The sequence below is a fragment of the Cetorhinus maximus genome, chromosome 8 (assembly GCF_964194155.1).
Source record: "Cetorhinus maximus chromosome 8, sCetMax3.hap1.1, whole genome shotgun sequence".
Classification (NCBI taxonomy): Eukaryota; Metazoa; Chordata; class Chondrichthyes; order Lamniformes; family Cetorhinidae; genus Cetorhinus; species Cetorhinus maximus.
Window position 1 is genome coordinate 48,002,847 of NC_135886.1, and position 20,820 is coordinate 48,023,666.

Sequence of the window (20,820 nt, forward strand, 5' to 3'; positions counted from 1 at the left end):
TTGAAGTGGAGATGCTACCCACGCTCCTTCCCCCAATGTCAGTCAGGAAGGACTGCCTGCGTAAGCAAAACTCAAGTCACGTACACACATAACCAGAAGTCAAAGTAGACATGATAAAAATTGGCAGTGCGCGAGGGACAAGCTGGCTAGCTTGGAAGTGGTCTGATCCACCACTTAGAGACAGAGACAACAGACTGATCATCCATCTTGCTCTATTCTTAGATAAGGCTCCTGACAACCAGAACCAATAATGATTGCAAGTATAAGAATTTGCCAGTGAGCCAATAAAGTTCAACATGATTTTATTCAAACTTGCCGAGTGTGGTTGAGGGGGATTTGACTTTGGGCCATTGATATCAAGAGTAAACCTGGGAGGGCACTGTCATAAGGGAAGGACAGCCTACAGGGGACAAGTTTATATCATTTATTAAATCTTTATTTTCCTTTTTCCAAATCTTCAGCTCCCTGAGTCAGCTTTCAGCATGCGCTCCCCCACGTATGCACAGACTTCTGCGCTCACCCTCCACCTGCCCCCACCCCAGCAGTGCTGAGCATTTCAGCAAGGCATTCAGGCTGGCTGGCCGCTAGTTGGTCAGCCAGCGTGAAATCATGGTCAGAGGCCGTTCAGAGGCCGGTCACAGGCAGTGGACCTTTTCCCAGCTGCTCCAGGGCCTGTCTGATGAAGGGAAAATCCTGCCCTTAATGTTAGATTTGAGATTAAAGGATTTTTGTCATCCAAAGATAGTAAAGGCTTTTGGGGCAAAAGTATGGATAAAAGCAAAATACTGCAGCTGCTGGAAATCTGAAACAAAAACAGACAATGCTGGAAAAGCTCAGCTGTTCCAGCAACATCTGCGGAGAGAGAAACAGAGTTAACGTTTTGAGCCTGTATGAGCCTTCTTCAGAGCTGAAGAGAAGTGGAAATGTGATGAAATTTATAGGTGTTTAAGAGGAGTGGAGCTGGATAGAAGGCCAGCGATGAGTGGGGACAAAAGAGAGATTGACAAAGATGTGATGAACTAAAGGACAAAGGGTGTGTTAATGGTGGTGGTAAGGGCTAAAAAAAGCTGCTGATAGTGGCATTAAGGTAAAAAAGCAGAATAGCAGAACAAGGGTAGCTTTGTGTGAAAGAACAACATGGAACAAGTAACAGATGGCCCTTTTGGGGTGGGATGGGGGAGGGGGTGGTGGTTGGGGGAAAAAAGAGGATAAAACCAAGGATAAATGAATAAAAATTAAAATAAGTGGATAAAAAAATGAATGTAGAAGAAAGGGGATTTAAAAAGGGGTGGGGATGGAGGAGAGAGTTCATGATCTGAAGTTGTTGAACTCAATGTTAAGTCTGGAAGGCTGTAAAGTGCCTAATCAGAAGATGAGGTGCTGTTCCTCCAGTTTGTGTTGGGCTTCACTGGAACATTGCAGCAGGCCAAGGACGGACATGTGGGCATGAGAGCAGGGCGGTGTATTGAAATGGCAAGCGACTGAAGATCTGGGCCATGCTTGCAGACAGACCAAAGGTGTCCCACAAAGCGGTCACCCAGTCTGCATTTGGTCTCTCCAATGTACAGGAGACCGCATTGGGAGCATCGATGCATCTCCTTCAATTTGGTCCACTGCAAGTGAAGTGCTGCTTCACCTGAAAGGACTGTTTGGGCCCTTGGACGGTGAGGAGGGAGGAGGTAAAGGGGCAGGCGTTGCACCTTCTGAGATTGCATGGGAGGTGCCATGGGAAGGAGCTGAGGTGTTGGGGGTGATGGAGAAGTGGATCAGGGTGTCCCAGAGGGAACAGTCCCTACAGAATGCTGACAGGGGTGGGGGGTGAGGGAAAGATATGTTTGGTGGTGGCATCATGCTGGAGTTGGCGGAAATGGCGGAGGAAGATCCTTTGAATGCGGAGGCTGGCGGAGTGAAAAGTGAGGACAAGGGGGACCCTATCATGGTTCTGGGAGGGAGAGGAAGTTGTGAGGGCAGAGGCGTGGGAGATGGGTCGGACACGGTTGAAGGCCCTGTCAACCACCATGGGAGGGAAACCTCAGTTAAGGAAGGAGGAAGACATGTCAGAAGCGCCGTTTTGGAAAGTGGCATCATTGGAACAGATGCGACGGAGGCGAAGGAACCGAGAGAATGGGATGGAGTCCTTACAGGAAGCAAAGTGTGAGGAACTGTGGGAGTCGGTAGGCTTGTAATGAATATTGGTGAACAGTCTGTCACCAGAAATTGAGACAGAGAGGTCAAGGAAGGGAAGGGAAGTGTTGGAGATGGGCCATGTGAAAGTGATGGAGGGGTGGAAATTGGAAATAAAATTGATAAATTTTTCCAGGTCAGGCGAGAGCATGAAGCGGCACCGAAACAGTTATCAATGTACCGAGAAAAGAGTTGTGGGAGGGGGCCTGAGTAGGATTGGAACAAGGGATGTTCCACATACCCCATAAAGAGACAGGCATAACTGGGGCCCATGCGGGTACCCATAGCCACACCTTTTATTTGGAGGAAGTGAGACAAGTTTAAGGAGAAATTGTTCAGTTGGAGAACAAGTTCAGCCAGAGGAGAGTGGTGGTGGATGGTGATTGTTCGGGCCTCTGTTCAAGGAAGAAGTGGAGTGCCCTCAGACCATCCTGGTGGGGGACAGAGGTGTAGAGGGATTGGACATCCATTGTGAAGAGGAGGCGGTTAGGGCCAGGGAACTAGAAATTGTTGATATGACATAGGGCATTAGAGGAATCGCAGATGTAGGTGGGAAGAGACTGGACAAGGCAAGAGAGAACAGATTCAAGATAGGAACAAATGAGTTCCTTGCGGCAGGAACAAGCTGACATGATCGGTCTACCGGGACAGTCCTGTTTGTGGATTTTGGGGAGGCGGTAGAAGCAGGCTGTCCAAGGTTGGGACACTAGGAGGCTGGAAGCTGTGGAGGGAAGATCTCCAGAGATATGAGGTCCGTGACAGTCCTGGAAACAATGGCTTAATGTTCGGTGGTGGGGTTATGGTCCGGGGGAGATAGGAAGAAGTGTCTGAGAGTTGGTGCTCAGCCTCTGCGATGTAGAGATCAGTACACCAGACAAAAACAGCACCACCCTTGTTGGCAGATTTGATAAAGTCAGGGTTGGACCTAAGATAACAGAGTGCAGCAAGTTCAGAAGGAGACGGGTTAGAGTGGGTGAGAGGGGCAGAGAAATTGAGATGGTCGATGTTACGCCGACAGTTCTCAATGAAAAGATCAAGAGCAGGTAAGGGGCCAGAGGGAGGGGTCCAGGTGGAAGGAGAATACTGGCGGCGGGCGAAAGGATCTGTTGAACGGGGAGAGGACTCCTGCCCAAAGAAGTGAGCGCGGAGACGAAGGCGGCGGAAGAAGAGATCAGCATCGTGCTGAGCCCAGAATTCATTGAGGGCGTAAGGGTATGAAACTGAGTCCTTTGCTGAACACTGAATGTTCAGCATCAGAAAGGGGAAGGTCAGGGGGTATGATGAATACGCAGCCAGGGCTGGGATTAGAAAACCGGATGGGGTCAGAGGGACGGGAAGGGGTAGAGGGTCCTGGATGGGCGTTGGTATCAATGAGTTGTTGGAGCTTGCGTTCCTTAGTACCTGAAAGGAAGAGACAAAGTTTCTTGTTAAGGCGTTGGATGAGACGAAGAATGAAATGAAAATGGGGACAAGGACCTGCTGCATCCCTATTAAACAGTATAAATGTCATCACATTTCCACTTCTCTTCAGCTCTGAAGAAGGGTCATACGGATTTGAAATGTTAACTCTGTTTCTCTCTCCAGAGTTGTTGCTAAACCTGCTGAGTTTTTCCAGGATTTTCTGTTTTTGTGTAAGCAGTTATATGGAGTTAGGCAGCAAATCAGCCATGAATTAAATGAATGGTGGAATAGGCTGGGGGTTAAAGGCCTAGTCTTGTTCCTATGAGAGGAGGAGAAGGAGAGTGGTAGGAAAAGGGAGAAAGGAGGAGATTGGGAGGGAGAAAGGGGAGAGAGGAGGAAAGGAATAAGGGGAGGAAGGGGTGGGATATGGAGAGGAGAGGAAAGTAGGAGCGAGGAGGAGATAGTGGAAGGAAGGCAGTAGGAAGGAGTCTACTTCTGAACACAAGCTTGTGATACATCAGGAAAATGTATGGACATGAGGATCAGAATCGACTGTGATGCCCCACAAGGTACAATATGCAGACCTAAATTTAATGAAAGAGCTCCTTTTAGCAAGGGCTGGTGTGCCCAGGCTGGGCTACAGCTTCAATGCAAGCAGCAGTATGTGCTGGAAATGGGGAATCCTCTGAATTTTTTTTTATTATTCATTCATGGAATGTAAGCATCGTTGGCTAGGCCCATCCCCAATTGCCCTTGAGAAGGTGGTAGTGAGCTGCCTCTTGAACTGCTGCAATTCACCTGGTGTGGATACACCCACAGTGCTGTTCGGGAAAGAATTCCAGGATTTTGACCCATCCAAGTCAGGATGGTGAGTGGCTTGGAGTGGAACTTGTAGACGGTGGTGTTCCCATGTGTCTCCTGATCTTGTCCTTCTAGATGGCAGTAGTCATAGTTCTGGAAGGTGCTGTCGAAGGAGCCTTGGTGAGTTTCTGCAGTACATCTTGTAGATGGTACACACTGCTGCCACTGTGTGTTGGTGGTGGAGGGATGAATGCTTGTGGATTTGGTGCCAATCAAGCAGGCTGCTTTGTCCTGGACAGTGTCAAGCTTCTTGAGTGTTGTGGGAGCTGCACTCATCCAGGTAAGTGGAGAGTATTCCATCACACTCCTGACTTGTGCCTTGTAGATGGTGGACAGGCTCTAGGGAGTCAGGAGTTGAGTTACTTGCCACAGGATTCCTAGCCTCTGACCTGCTCTTGTAGGCACAGTATTTATATGGCTAGTCCAGTTCAGTTTCTGGTCAATGGTAACCCCCAGGATGTTGACAGAGGAGAAAAAGGACTGCTGGTTGTTTAGGTCGGGGTGGGGGCAGTGGGGGAGGAACAGGTTTTTAAACAACACAAATCGAAACAAAAGGCCTCAGAAACTTTCCGATAAAATTCAGGAGGTGAAGTCTGAAAAGAATGATTGTTTTGATGACTTAAAAATAAAACAGCTTTATTTACACAGAAAGGGGTCATTACAGGAAATTTGCCATTTACAAACAGGTTCCAGATGTAGGAATAATACAGAATGCAGCAATAAACGGTGGCTGACATTATACATAATTAGAATTACCAACAAATAATTGTGTGTCAATTTGAAGTAGGTTGGTTAAACTATGAGCCACGAGTCTCCTGGTCGTGCAAGGTGAGGGCCCAGGCAGAAAAGAATAGCATCTAAATGAGTAGTGAGTGAGGCGGGGGGCAGAGAGAGCTCTGTGATACATTCCAGTGAGCACAGCCAGAAATTTGAAATACTTAATCCCTGTTTGGTTTAAATATTTTTCAAAAAATAAAAAAATAGAAATAAGGAATCTTCTCAGTGGCATCAGCTGCAGGATGCTAACAACCTCATCCAATCCAATCCAATTTTATAATCTTGGGCACTTAGAATACAGAAGATTGACCAGGAGCACATACCTAGCCACCCCTGAACCTCAATCACCTCAGGACATTCCCATTAAAAACTTGAGTAGCTGAGCCAGAGAGAGCAGGAGGGTTGCAGGCTCAGTCACCAGTCTGGCCTCAGCTAGTCGATCTCAGCAGGGGAGTGGTATGGCCATATCACTTTGAGCTAGGGAATGGATGGGGAATATCAGGCAGCAACAGATTGAAGTCCATTGATCTGGACTGGAAAGGAGCATGTGCGGATCTCGGGAGGACACAGGCACCCCATGGCTGAATGACCTGCTGACAGGTTGTCACCAAGTGAAGTTTTAGAGGTGGTGGAGGGTTCGTGGGACTGCACCCCAGCCCCCAAGAGAGGAGAGATGGGGTTAAAATTACCTGTGGATTGTTAGGTAAAGTTAAAGCATGGGAGACTCCTATGGAGTCTATGAAATATGGAGATGGGATTGGGCCAGTCTGTTTAGTTGGCTGCAAACCCCTGTGGAATGTTCGAGACTTTAGATAGGGTGTAGGCCTTACAGAGTGTCCTGCTGTGTAAAAACTTCCAGGTGTTCCCTGCCCTTGTGTTGGGAGTCGTCTCTGATGGCTTGGTACAGGAATGTACTGTGCAGTGTGGTACTGGAGCATTCTGAAGATTTTGACTTGTTCTCTGGTCTGGTTAGATGCTCTCAGATAAGGCTGGAGGTATAGCTGGTACAGTTGTCAACCTTCCAGGATTGTCCTGGAGTCTCCAGGAATTAAAGGTTAATCTTGTGGACACTGCCACAAGCAACCAGGAGAAAAATAATAAACAAGAAGAAAGATTTATTTTGTTTTAATTTTCCTCAAATACGTTTGTTATAAAAACATTGGAGATGAGGGAAACGGTTGTTTGACTGTCAGTCAAGAAAGTGAACGATGAAGAATCTGTTTGCTTTCTGATTGGAAGGGGGTGTGCCAAGTGAATGGACATGTTGAGTGACCAATGGCAAGACAGCTGGAAGCAGGAGGTCACACGATGAAACCTTCAGGAATACATCCAAGTAAAGTTGGCAACTCTGAATGCAAGTGCAACAATCGGTCTCCAGACTGGACACACAGCAGCCAGTAACATATTGCTGGACATAAAAGGCCTGAAGCTGATCATCAGCCACATACCCTCAGTGGCTTCTAATATGGGACCAAAGACTTATTAAGGCACCATCATTTATTTAAATTAGGGTGCCTCCCCATGGCATGATTTGAGTGCCTAAGTGATGCTCCAAATGTGAAGCGGCTGACTGGCCCACTCATGATGCTATTGGAACTCATCATCCTGGTTATTAAGCATGCGACAGGTTGCAGATCCAAGGATGCTCAAGTGAATGGCGGATTTAGAGTCTGTCTCCAACTCCGCAAGGTTTCATGTGGGTTAGCGTTATCCTGTGACTGGGTCACATTGTGTGTGCTATCAGGCTCTCCATCACAGAGGCAGCATCAGGCAACCCAGAGACAACATTCAAATGCAATTTTCACACTTTGAAATCTTCTATATTCAACCAACCCTGTCCTTTGGATTTACTTTCTGGTGCTTGTTATTTTATTAAGCTTGACCCAGGCAGGTTAAGCACTGGAGATGGTTCCCCCATTGGCCTCCATGTTGTCTTCTTGTCCAATGTTTCTCCTGTGGATACTGCCAGGCACTGCTCTATATCTCTGGTGCCCTCCCTCCTCCCTCTTACACATTGCTCAGATCATTTCCTTCTATTTCCCCCCACATCTCCCCAGCTGTCAGAGAGCAGTGAATCTCTAAAATGTGATGGCGGATGGTATGATGGCTACTGACTCTCTTCCTTCAAGAGAGAGTTGGACTGTTCCTAACTGCAGGGGACAGGGATCACATTAGAAGGTAAGTGGATTAACAGTCAATGCGCACATGGTCTCCTGGAGTGATTCCAAATTGCCTATATGGGCTGGAGAGGGGCTTTGCAGATCATCTTCTCCTTATTGTCCCCGTTTCCCAGGTGATTACATGGTTGTGCGTGGATGGAGAAGGAGCATGGGAAGGGAGGGCGGGAGGAGTAGGGGTGTTTAGTGACGATGTACCTGCCATTACGAGTGTGGGGCAGGTTTGTTGGATCAGCTAGTCTTTTCCTTCTGCAACTTTTGTGTCTTTGTACCCCTGCTCAGATCTTTATGGGTTTTGCTGAGCTGCCCTATGAACTCGTGGGACTCTAAAACATTACCACTCTCACAGTTGGCCTCAGCACCACAGAGTTAGAGAAAGGGAGATGAATCAGCCAGGGCCCGGCTACTGACTGCTTTCGAACGCCTCTTACTAGAACACATATATGCGCACGTGTGTGTTTGTGTGTGTAATTTGGGTCAGAACACATCTAGGATTCAGATGTGATGCTTCCACGGTTTAATAGCTAAGCAGCACATTATGAATGACCAAATGGATGGAGGTAATGGAAGGTAATCAGCATCTTTAGGCGAGGAAGAGGAAATTAGTTTGGAAAGTGTTTTCAGCCTCTCCTTCAACATGGGCAGAGTGTTGTCATATAGAGGGAATAGATATCCTGGGCACAGCAATGTTTACTCATTGAAAAGTCCAACAGAAAATTCCTTTCCACAACTCTTCAGATTTTCAGCAATGACAAGTAAAACATACAAACACACAAAAAAAGTCACCAGCACTGGGATTGCCCAAAATCCTCCTACAGACTGACCTGAATTTCATTTTCCACCCTCTCAATGGCCTTCTCCACCAGCCTTACATCCTCCTTCAGTTGAACAGCTTCCTGAGATTTAACACTTATCTCCTCTTTCAGTTCCTCTACCTTGATTCTGATGTCGTGACAGGATTTGGCCTCTTGCCATTCCCTCTGGGACCTGGCCATTTCAGTGTCGGCCTCCAGGATCTGGGTTTTCAGTATACAGTCCCTCAGTTTCTCCTCGCACTCCTCCAGTTTCTCCCTCATCTCTTGTAGCTGTGCCCTGAGCTCTCCCGCATGGAGCTGCTCAGCTTTCAGTTCATTCTCCCAGAACTCCACTTCCTCCACCTCGGCACTCCTCTTACCAATCAGCTCCTGGAGTTTGTTAATCTCCTCACTGACCTTTGACTGATCATCTTCCTTCAGCTTTTCAATCTCCATTTCAGTCAACTCCAGCTCAGCTTGAAGACTCTTTAACTTCTCCTGCTGAAGGTGGAGCAGCTGATTCAGCTCCTCTCCTGGATGTTGATCAGAATTTGAGGCCTTTTTCTCAGGCTTGACTTTTTCTTCTTTGCTCTTCCCAAAGGATTCCAGCCACTCTCGAGCTCCTTCGGCAAAGTTTAGGGACTTCCTCTTGACCTCTTTCAAGTGACTATTTTTGTCACTTTTATTCCGCAGCTTTGCTAGTGAGGGGAGGCTCTGCCTGTGTATGTTCCTCTCTGGTCCTCGGGGCTTGTCTGAAATAGGCTGCAGACCAAGGGAGGGCCCGGTGCGGTTTAGTATCAGCTGAACATCCTTAGCTTGCTGGCCCCATTTACTGAGGGATGGCAAGAGTTTCTCATCTGGCGTGAAATGTCGTTCAACGTCCTTCCACTTTTCCCTCAGGGTGTAGCGTCCAGTACGACCTGCGAATAAAAGTGAAAGAGTGTTGCTAACACCGGCTTTGCGCAGGAAGAAAGGGGGATGTAGCTCACAGAGCCTGATCCTTAAATGGAGCAGAAATAAAGAAAACAGCAGTGATATTGCACCTTCCGTCACCTCCAGAGATGAACAGATCAAGCCTCAGTTTAGCTTCTCATCTGAAAGACAGCACCTCCCTTAGTATTGCTTTGGAGTGGAAGCCAAGATTTTGAGCTCAAGACTCTGGAGCGGGGTTTATAAAATTCAGAGGCAAGAGTCTATCCATTGAGCCAAACCTGATACCATGGCCAATTTTACACCATCAGTGTCTCTTTTGAAAATACAACTTTTCTATTTCTCTCTGATTCACTGTCAATTAAATCAAATGAACTTGTATTAATATGGCATAAATCACAGCTCTCAGGCCATTCCAAAGTGCTTTATATGTAATGGGCTGTGACTGTTGGGTGTTGCCACCAATTCGTGCACAGCATGAATCCAGAAAGAGGAAATTAAGTAACTGATTGGGCTAGCTGACTGCGATACTGAGACAATTCCTTGCTCTTAAAATGGCGACATCAGATCTTTTATATCCACCTGAAACCCTACAGGTATACCCTCACTTGCCTAATTAAGCAGAAAAACTCAAGTGTTAATAGTCTAAACTATTCAACAGTTACTTCACATGGGTGATATTGTCCAAATATCCAAAGTCGTTCTGGGGGACTTGTCTTCATTGGCTGGTGTGTGGCTCAGTGTGTGTCAACTGTGGCTCAGGTGGTGGCACTCCCACCTCTGGTTCTGGGCTGAAGTCCCACTCCAGGGCTTCAGTGTAAAGATCTAAGTTGACACTCCAGGCAGCACTGTTGGAGGTGCTGTCTTTTAGATCAGTTATTAAACTGAGGCCCCATCTGCCCTCTCAGGTGGATCTAAAAGGTGCCATAGCATTATACTGAAGAGCAGCTTAGGGAAGATATCCCTGATGGCCGATATTTGTCTTTCAATCAATATCACAAAAACAAACAGATTATCTAGTCATTATCACAATGCTGTTTGTGAGAGCCTGCTGCATCAAATCAGCTGCCCTCTTTCTTACATTACAACAGTAACAGTGATAAATTGGCTGTAAAGCGCTTTGAGCATCTGGTGGTCATGAAAAGGCTCCATATAGATTTAACATTTTTTCGGGATGGGCTCTGGAGGATTAATCATTCTGGTTGCTTTGTATGCACAAATTCTTTATGAATTTAAAGGGCTGCTACACAACAGCCTAAAAATGACCATTGACAATATCAGAAGGCAAACACCAAAGGTATTTTGTAAGGTGATCTTTTGTCCATTAATTTAGCAGATGTCAGGATTCATTTAAGATAAATCTGTAACAACATCTGTGTTAAAATGGTGGCTGGTGGAGTCTCTCATGAATGCGTCAAACATCCCCTCATTTATTATCACCGACGGTGCAGTGACGAGAGCAATTCTTCCCCTTGTTCATTGTCCAGGTTCTCAGTAGCCTCCAGGAGAGGGTGCTCCAAATTTGTTGAGTTGGCTACAGTGCCTGTTGGTTCCAGCAGATGGAGCAGTCACCACCTTGGCTGGCCACAGTATGGCTGCGTTGGAGTAAAATGGCAGCACATTCAGCAAGATTTAAGCCTTGAACTCTCTCGGATTTTCTGCTGCTGCACCAACCTAGCTTCGCCAGAAGCATGGAGGGAAGTGCAAGACAGAGGGTGTTTTTAACCTAATCTGCCCAAGGGAAACTGACTGGATTAGATTGACCATTAGTTTTATACTTTTCCCTAAATTTTACTTTCCATTTAAGCCAACCGCTTATAATTTACTCTGAAAATATAGGCCATATTCTTCTGTCCCTTAGGGGCTATCTAAATAGTCAATACTGAATTTTACAATGAACACTGGGGTATAAATTCATTACAGCCTGTTTCTGGACACATAACCAACAGCACACATCACAAGCCTGAAGCCAGGTGACCAAGATTTGCCTGAAATTGTGCCTCAGGTTTCTTTATAATAACTACAGTAAGCTGCCAGCCTCTCCAGGAGCTATTTTAATCAGTCCAACTTGGGCTGCCTGCCTCAGGGAGCACCTTTCAGGTAAATTCCTGGGGGTGGGGAGGACGGGAAAGGAAGCGATTGGGGCAGGCCAAATGTGCCTGAGGTAGGTTCCAGGCCAAGTGAATGGGAAGGGAGCCATCGGGCCAGCAGCAGCTCCTGGGAGAAGATACCTGCTCCTCCTGGCTCCACATGACCTTCTGTTGGTGGTGGCACTCTAAGCAGGAAAGCCCGAGCGGAGTTTCCTAATTTCAAGTCATCAAGCAGGTGTTAGACCACTCTTTAGCATAAGCAGGGAGCCTTACGTCCGTTTTAAGCAATGCCCAGGATGCCCAAAACATAAAATCACCTGATTGGGGTTGGTTTCAGGTGTCTTTGGAGCATTGACTACATCCCCATGAAATTGTCTTCTTTTGCTTCCATTTTCTAAACTAAGCCAGTGCGATGAAGGCAATTTAATTTCCCTCCAAATATCCTGGATTCAGGGAGATCCTATTGCCCCTTAAGGCTGTGCAAGGACGGAGCTTATTTCAGCACCTAAAGGCCAGTGAAGTCAGCCATTTGCAAAGTGATTAACTGAAGGGGCAAAATAGGCAGAAAAGAGACGTACATCAGGGAAGTGGTTAAACTTTGGAGGGGCCCTGTCACAGCCCCATAGGCTCACTGGCACAGTTGCTAAGTGCTACAAATTCATCCCCTATTATCCCCATACCTGGCAGCCCCAGGTTCTCAAAATATGGGATCGTTGGCTTCATAAATAGAGGCGTCGAGTGCAAAAAATTAGGAACTTGTGAAACTGGTTAGACCTCAGCTGAACAATCATGTCCAATTCTTAAGCACCACGCTTCAGGACAGGTATCAAAGCCTTGAAGAGGGTGCAGAGGAGGGTTACTAGAATGGTACTGGTGTCTTCATCTTGTGGAGCTCGAGAGTTGGGGTTGTTTTTCTTAAAACAGAGACGATTATGAAAAGATTTAACAAAGGTCTTCAAAATGAGGCACCATTTTGATAGATTGAATAGGGAAAAACTGTTTCCACTGGCTAGAGGGTTGGCAACCAGGGGACACAGATTGGATTAACATTTGAAAGGAAAGGGTCCATGGAGAATGAGAAGAATGGGACAAATTTGATTGCTGTGCCAATGAGCCTGCACAAAAATGATGGACCGAATGGCCTACTTTCATGCAGTATGATTCTATGATTCAAAGTAATGTGACCCTGGGATTTCTGAAGGAGGCAGAGACACACGCGTGCCCATAATCACTGGCCTCACTACACCCCGCACCACCCCACCCCCCCGCTCCACATGCTCCACAGGAATTTGAGCGTATGCGAGATCATAACAGTAGAGAAACAAAACCATTTTCTATGTTACAAAAAGTTGCCCCCACCCACCATCCCCATTATGATGAAGGTGATCCTGCCAATTCCAATCTGGAATGGTCAGGATTTTGTGGGATTATTATATCACCTAACACCAGACAGAAAATACTCTCTTACCCATGGCCTGAGCCAGGGCTATGACCACCTCTTGGCACGTGGTCTTCTCATTGACCCCGCAGACCACTCGTTGAACTCCGTCCACCCACACCTTCAGCTCCATGGTCCAAAGCTCAGATCGGGAGAGGGGGCGGTTCAGAGGCTCTCAATGCTGAATCTTCATGAAGACTTTCAATAGCCTCTCCTCAGACTAGTACTGAGCATCTCTTGCTAGGTGAAGACTGAACCTGGGAAGAGAAAAGAAAATTGAAATCAGAGCTTTGAGTTGAAAGACACAGTGTTGCCCACTTACAGCCCATTGCTCATTAACAAAACACATCGCTCACAACCGCAAATGGAAAGGAAGAAAGAGAGGCTTGCATTGACAGCAAATAATGTACTTTTCTTTTGGAAATGTAGCCATTGTTACAATGTCGGAAGTGTGGCAACCAGTTTACACGTAGCAAAGTCTCACAAGTAGTAAAGAAATATCGACCAGGGCCCAGATTTTCATGGAATTGTGGAGACTCCACGCTTTAGCCAAAATGGCATGGCGCCATGGGTGGGTGGGGGTGGTATAGATTGGCATAGTGGCAATAAGGAGGCATGGGGGTAGGTAGAGGGGCATAAGTTGGCATGGAGGCATGAGTGGCCATGGGGCATGATTTGGCATGGAGAGTTGGTGGGGGGGAGGGGGGGTGGTGGGTGGTGCAGCACTGAGGCAGGTCTTTTAACCAGCCCGCCTTGGCACTCAGCAGTCCTTGTGGTCACCTCCGAGCTTTGTGGGGATGGCGAGCTTGACTCCATCATGCACCCACATTCCCAAATGGAAATCTGGCTGTTTGGGCAGCTTGGCCAGAGGCGAGTGTGCCGAGTTGGGAGCAAAAATCTGGGTCCAGGTAATCCGATTTGTTGATGCTGCTGGAGGGATAATTATTGGCAGGGACATGGGGAGACTTCCCTTCCCCTCCTTCAAAGTAGTGAAATGGGATCTTGGTTTAATATCTCATCTGAAAGATAGCACCTTCTAGATGAAATATTGGAGGGTCAACCTATTTTATGTGCTCAAGTCTCTAGAGTAGGTATTAAACTCACCACCCTCTGACTCAGAATACCAATACGTATGTGTATGCCTGGCTAATATAAATCTATCACACAAAGTGTAAAAAAAAGAAAGTAATCTCCAACTTTCTTTTTCTGACTTTGATAACCTGGGCTCTCTCTATGAACAGGAGGTTTACAAGCAGCTACAGAACCTTCCGTCAGCCTTAAAAGGTGCCAATTTAAAGCCACTTTCACCACAGCAAGCACCTGAGCAGTGGCTTAAGCTCATAATCATCTAACTCTGGGGAAAGAGAGTGAATAGCATCGTCACTTATTTGCATGTAGCGCTGGGAGAGATGTATAATTACAAATCTTTTAATTTGCTCTATATTGCAGGCCTTGCTCTGAAGGACCTAGAGTTCTCCAGTTGACAATAGCTATGCTGTAGTCAGAACATTTCAGTGAGGGGCCTGATTTGTAACCAGTTCAATTTGGTTCAAAGCAGTCCATAATGGAAGTGACCCGTTTACTGCCGTTGTGTTCAGCTTAACAACACTGGGTGGACAGATTCCTGGAAATTATCACATGACCTTCTGCCTTAAACTGCAACCCCCCCCACCGCGTCATTGGTTTCTTGACACACCCAACCTCTAGGTCCACAAGATGTCAGCTGCAGCTCAGTTGGTAGCACTTTCATCTCTGAAGCAGAGCGTCGTGGGTTCAAGTCCCACTCCAGAGCCAGTGCAAAAATCTAAGCTGATGCTCCAGTACTTAGGGAGTGCTGCACTGTTGGAGGTGCTGGCTTTTGGATGAGATGTTACACAGAGCCCCTGTTGGCCCTTTTAGGGAACTCTATTCTGAAGAAGAGTCGGGGAGTTCTCCCTGGTGTCCTGGCCAATATTTATCCCTCAAACAACTTCACACAAAAAAAAGGATTATCCCACTGCTGTTTGTTGGAGCTTGCTGTGAGTATATTGGCTGCTGTGTTTCCTGCATTGCAACGATAACTACACTTCAAAAGTATTTAATTAGCTGTAAAAGTGCTTTGAGATATCCTGAGGTCATGAAAGGTGCTAATTATACGCAAGTCTTTCTTTCCATGACCAATTGAAAAGTGAACAGGCTATTATCCAATTGGATGATTCTAATATTCCCTCTAATTTCCCTTTGCTGTTTGTTGCACTGTACAGTCCCTTTAAGATTGTCACATGGCCACACTTGTGTGCATCTTGAAGGGACCGCTTCTTGTGTGTGGCCCGTTTGTCCCCATTTACTGTGTCTTGGGTGCCTCTTCTTGATGGAGGCAATGATGAACTTTGTCATCTGCTTGTGCCTCGAATGTGGCAGCTCAGCTTTCAGCCAACTGAGGAAAAGAGTATTTTTGAGGACCAAGATCTCAAACCTCAGACTAATGTTATGGTTTACCAGGCAGCAGTGATCCCTACACTCCTATATTCTTCGGAGACTTAGACAACCTACAACAGGCACCTCAATAAGCAGTAGAGAAAAACCACCAGTGGTGCCTTCACAGGATCCTCCGAATCCTGTGGCAAGAAAGATGTTCCAACAGCAACGTCCTTTCCCAAGCCAACTGACCCAACATTGAGCCACTAATCACTCAAAACCAGTTCCACTAGTTGGGACATGTCATTCATATGCCTGCCACCAGACTCCCGAAGCAACTGCTCAACTCAGTCACTGCAGGAGACTCCCAAGAGGCCAGCAGAAACACTTTAGGGATGTCCTGAAAGCATCCCTGAAGAGGTCAAACATCCCTGCCAACACATGGAAGAACTTGGCTTGTGTCTGACCAAAATAGAGAAACTTCATTGGAAAGGCACTTCGAGGGACTTTGCCGGGAAAATGCAGAGGCGCAGTCAAGGCGTTGGAGGGAGCGCACTAACCTCCAAACAATTCACCTACCCAACCCTTCAAGCATAACTTTGCATGTGGCAGAGTCTGCAGATTGTGCATTGGACTTATCAGCCATCTCAGAACCCATTGAATTGGAATGGATGCAAGGTGAAGGTGAAGGAGTTTGTCCCCTATCTGGCAAGTTCTGGAGGGAACATTGTTCATCTTATTTTTGCATCTCCAATATTTTTAAAATTAATAAATAAAAATGCTCAAAGCAAATGAGCAAAAGACCCTACATTTTTAATTCCTCAGTGAATTTTCTGCTGGACTGTTTGCAGCAGTCTCCAGGCGATTAGCAATAGCTTGTACAGCAATGATTGGTTGATATTCAGAGATGGTTATTTTCACTGCTGCCAGGATATTTTACGCATCATTGTGGCAACAGGGCAGCAAACTGTGGTAAATGCAGATATACAAACATGCCTCAACGAATCACATGGCCTCTTTATGTTGCCTTGAGCAACATAATAATATCAAAATAAAGTCTTTGACGTGGAACTGCATCGAGTGAAGTGACACGTCTCCCTCTGCAAAGTGGCATGGAGTTAGAATTAACTGGAGACAAATCTTAGCAGAAAGTGAGAGTTATTTCTTTCAGGCGGATTCATTCCAGATAGAAATGCTTCTGCTAATGTTGACTCTGTGCACTCTGAAATCTTCTACCTCCCCGCCATGCTTCAGGGGAATGATGTTCCTGAAAACACAAGTGTGGATTCACAACCATGACTAGCTTTGCTGGACTGAGCATGCAGCAAAAAAACTGACTGCCAACATGCCAAGCGTTTGGGTAGTGCTGCATGCTAGCATGGAAAAGTGCCGCTTGAAGTAGTGCTGTGTTCCATTGGCAATAATGGTGCTGGCAGAATTATATGACAGCTCTGCCTCCCATGCCAAGGCTGTCACCAGAGACAATATTGCGATATAAATACAGTGTCAGTTCAAACCCATCTCTACTCAGCCAGGGCTCTGAAGCCCAATCGCTGTATAGCGAATGTGTGTTCGAATTAACAGCCTTGGTTTCCCACGTGGGGACATATTGGCTCAGGAAATCCTCCTGGATCAACAGATTTAGTTCACCACTACCTGCTACCACCTGCAGTCTATTGATATTTCCCACCTCAGTGTTGATGTTACATATCAACCTAGTGGGTAACACTCCCGCAGATCAAGAAATTTGAATGCAAAATCCAGGCTGACACTCTGGTGTGGTATAGAGGGAGTGCTGTACAGTTCAGGATGTTGCCTTTTAGATGAGATGAAGATACCCATCAAGGGATGTTCCTCTGGACATACTGCGAGCAACCAAATACCCAATTAAACTCCATGCCATACAGTAGTTTATATATTTCCTATACTACATCCAGTTAGTATTGACAGCTCTTCATGTAAATTGAGCCATGATTTTCACCATCATTTCCTGTGAAAAATCATCAAATCTACCAACAACAAGTTGCATTTGTATAGTGCCTTTTACACAGTAAAATACCCCAAGGCACTTCACAGGAACAAATAAAGTTTGACACTGAGCCACATATGAAATTAGGGCAAATAATCAAAAAGCTTGATCAAAGAAGTAGGATGTAAGGAGGGTCTTAGAAGAATAAGGTATTTAATGGTAATGTCACTGGAGTAGTAATCCAGAAGCCCAGGCTGATGCTCTGGGGGTCAAGGGTTCAAATCCCACAATGGCAGTTGGTGGAATTTAAATTCAGTTAGTAAATCTGAAATATAAAGCTAGACTCAGTACTGGTGACCATGACAACTATCATCGATTGTTGTAAAAACCCATCTGGCTCACGAGGACCCTTTAGGGATGGAAATCTATCAACCTTACCTGGTCTGGTCCTACGTGTGACTCCAGACCTACAACTGCCCTCTGAAATGGCTGAGCAAGCCAATCAGTTCAGGGATGGGCAACAAATGCTGGCCCTGCCAGTGACGTCCATATCCCATGCAAAAATAAATGAAGAAAAAAGAGATTGATGGGGAGGTTTAGGGAAGGAATTCCTTAGGACCTAGCCAGCTGAAGGCACAACCACCAATGGTGCATGCATGAAAATCAGGGATGTGCAAGAGACCAGAATTAGAGATCATGACTATAACTTGGGCCTAATACAAAAAGCAAAATGCTGCTGATGCTGGAAGTCCAAAATACAAACAGAAAATGCTAGAAACACTCAGCAGGTCTGGCAGCATCTGTAGAGAGAGAAAAACAGTTAATTTTTTAGATCGATGACACTTTGGAAGTTCTGATCGTCGTCAATCTGAAATTTTAATTATTTTTTCTCCTGATCCATGGATGATGCCCGACTTATTGTGTATTCCCAGCATTTTCTGTTTTTATTATAGCTAAAGCCTGTTTTTTCAGCAAGTTAGTGTTGAAGTGTTAGACACGGTTATTACTGTAGACCGATGAGCCACAGTTGTACACTGTCACTGCATGGAATTCTTGTTTATTCAGCAGGGTAAGGGTTACTCACTGTGTAAGTGAATGAATTTGGTGTTAATTCAGCAAGGGTTATTCACTGTACAGTGCAGAGTTCCTATTTAATTAGTGAGGTAAAGATTATTTCCTGTGTAACTGTACAAAGTTGCTCTTTATGCTCTTTATTCAGCAGTATAAGGGTTACTCAGTAAGATCAACATACTGTCAGATGACCATAGATGATTACAAATTACATCTGAACGCTGAAGAGCTGTCAGGAGGACTGAATAATTCTGAAGGTTACATAGGTCTCCAGGAAAGGTCATTATTCATCATCTCTGCAGTAGGACCCCTCCCCTGTTAGGGATTTAATGAACTGGAGAAGGCTTGTGCTGACACAGTTTGGCTTTTTCCACATTTCCGGCCCAGGATTAAAGCACGGACATTTCGGAGCTCAGTAATTGAGAAAAACATTGGCCTCCCTCTAATCTGACATCCCATCAACCATGCAGATCCTCTTTCTAGAGATATGCATCATTTAGCTGCAACTGATTTGAAACATTTAGGAATGCTGATTACACCAGTGTCATCTCAGCAGATAGGGCTTGCCATGTCATTGAGAAATCAGCAGCCATTCTGCTGCTCGAGCCTGCTCCACCAATCAACTAGATCATTTATCTGCCATTACCCCTCAATCACTGATTGATCTTCATCTCGAAAATTTCAACTGGGCCCCAGCATTAAAAATCTTTTGAGGGAGCAAGTTCCAGATTTACACGACCTTTCGTGCAAAATAATGTTTCCTGATAAAGTGAATACATCAGATAGACAGGACGTCACACAGAGAGATGGAATAATGCAAGTGCATCCTCAGCTATTGACGGTGTGGATAAAAGCTGGGGCTTAACTTGTCAACTACGCGCACATTGTCTAATTGATAACCACCCCATGCTGGTTTCTGGGACTCTCCAATATTTAAATCCTTTCTTCATCTGTCCAGATCTGCAGACAAAACCATCCAGGATTTAAATCTTTTTTTTGCCAGCTGTCAAGGGGATTAACAAAGAAAGGGCAGTGCTGCTTTGTGCTGACTGACCTTTACCTCCCTAAGCTTTCTGTCTCTTTGTGGTACAAATTATAAATCGCTGGGATTATGAGTCTGAAAGAAGCCCCACAACTGTAACACTGATTATCCAGAGGCTTTAATGCCTTAAAGAGGCTCTGCCATCAACTGGAGGAGCTGAGACTGGAACCATCCATCCTATTATCCAAAGTCTGGGGTAAATGTGTTCGCAGATACAAACCTCTCTGGTGAGAGCACTAATGACAAATGACTCATCTTTAATGTTATGCTGTTATTTTAATTGAGAAATCTGCTTGAAGAACTAAGGCCCATAGTGCAGGATGAAAAATGGTGCAGTACATTGGCTAAGTGAAGCTAACCATTTATGAGCCAATATATAATTTATAGAAGGGAGAGAGTTCCTTAGTGTTGAGGTCTTGAGGAAGAATGAGTTGGAGAAGCACTTGATGTTAATTTTCAATGGCTAGGCATTGTCATAGAAACCCCATCATTGGAAAAGAAAATTGGGCAGTTTTCTGTAATGGACACCTGACCTGCAACTTTGGTTTTACCTGTTAATGCTACGTGGGTTTGGGTTCCCATGCAATGGGTGTACATGGATGTTTCGAAACTATAATAATTTTCATAATTTTATTGTGGGTTGTTGCAAAATAGGTTTATAGGGGTGAGTATGGACAACTCTGTCTGTGTGAGATTTAATTGAATTGGAGTTAGCTTGACTGCAAGCTTGAAATTACGAAAAGGATTTAGGTGTGGAAGGGTATTTGAAATGCTAATGAGTAAATATGGATGAGGCCTTAGCATATAAGATGTGAAGAAAATTTGCATTTTTAGATAAACGAAGGAATTGTTTGGATTTCAAAGGGATGGTAGGATATTTACAACTGGTAAGATAAGCAAGGCCAAGCAGTGTGTTTATTTTTCCTAAAAGGAAAGAGGTCATATTGGCAACATGAAAGATTTTTATATTATGGGGAAGGTAAATTTGCAAAGGCATACGGAACAATGGAATTTACAGATTGAAGAAAGAGAAACATATATAAAAGAGAAATGAAGGGCTAGGTAGGGGGGGCCATGTAAGGTCTAACAGAAGTATGTGAAACAGCCTTGAAGAAGCCTCCAGCTATTTTTGCAAAAGTCTGCCATGCCCAGTAACTAAAGTTGGAGAAAAGTCTTTGGAATTCCACTGTCGAGTGGTTGCTGTGATAACTTATTGGCTTGCTTTAAATTTAAAATCTATTTTGGACTGTTGCCTTAAAGGGGGTGTGTAGTTGGAAGTTAGGTTAAGTAAGAATTTTAGAATTTGTCATAGTATTAGGTACCTGTAATCTTATGTTATGTGTTTGAAATCTTTTCTTTTATTAATAAAGGTTTTAATTTAGTTTTTAAAATCTCTAATGGTCTTAGTGGGCTCATTACTTCTGAATTCAAATCCATAGAACCTCTCGTAATAAATACAAGTTGCAAAACCATTGTGATAGCGTGGCCAAGTTTCCCTTGCGGATTTGATCCATCTGGCACACATCACCTGCCACGTCATGGCATGGAAGAAGAGCAAGTCAACTGATTCAGCCTCCTTCGGAAGTCTGTTACTCCAGTTTTGAATGATACTGTCCGGAGTGATAATAGGATCAGTGATAAGAGTATAAACAGGATTGAACTTAACACTTGCCAATATATTAGAAAACT

General features: G+C 45.2%; 1 protein-coding gene across 1 annotated transcript in view; it reads right to left on the minus strand.

The window, feature by feature from the left end:
- LOC144683279 (ras association domain-containing protein 8-like) overlaps positions 1-20,820 on the minus strand; it is a 110,639-nt gene that overhangs the window by 73,759 nt on the left and 16,060 nt on the right. The window contains exons 2-3 of the mRNA XM_078546222.1: positions 12,683-12,909; positions 8,225-9,114 (exon numbers count right to left, since the gene is read on the minus strand). Of these exons, the coding sequence (XP_078402348.1) occupies positions 8,225-9,114; positions 12,683-12,785 (993 nt within the window). The 5' untranslated portion in view covers positions 12,786-12,909. The remainder of the gene's footprint in view (positions 1-8,224; positions 9,115-12,682; positions 12,910-20,820) is intronic.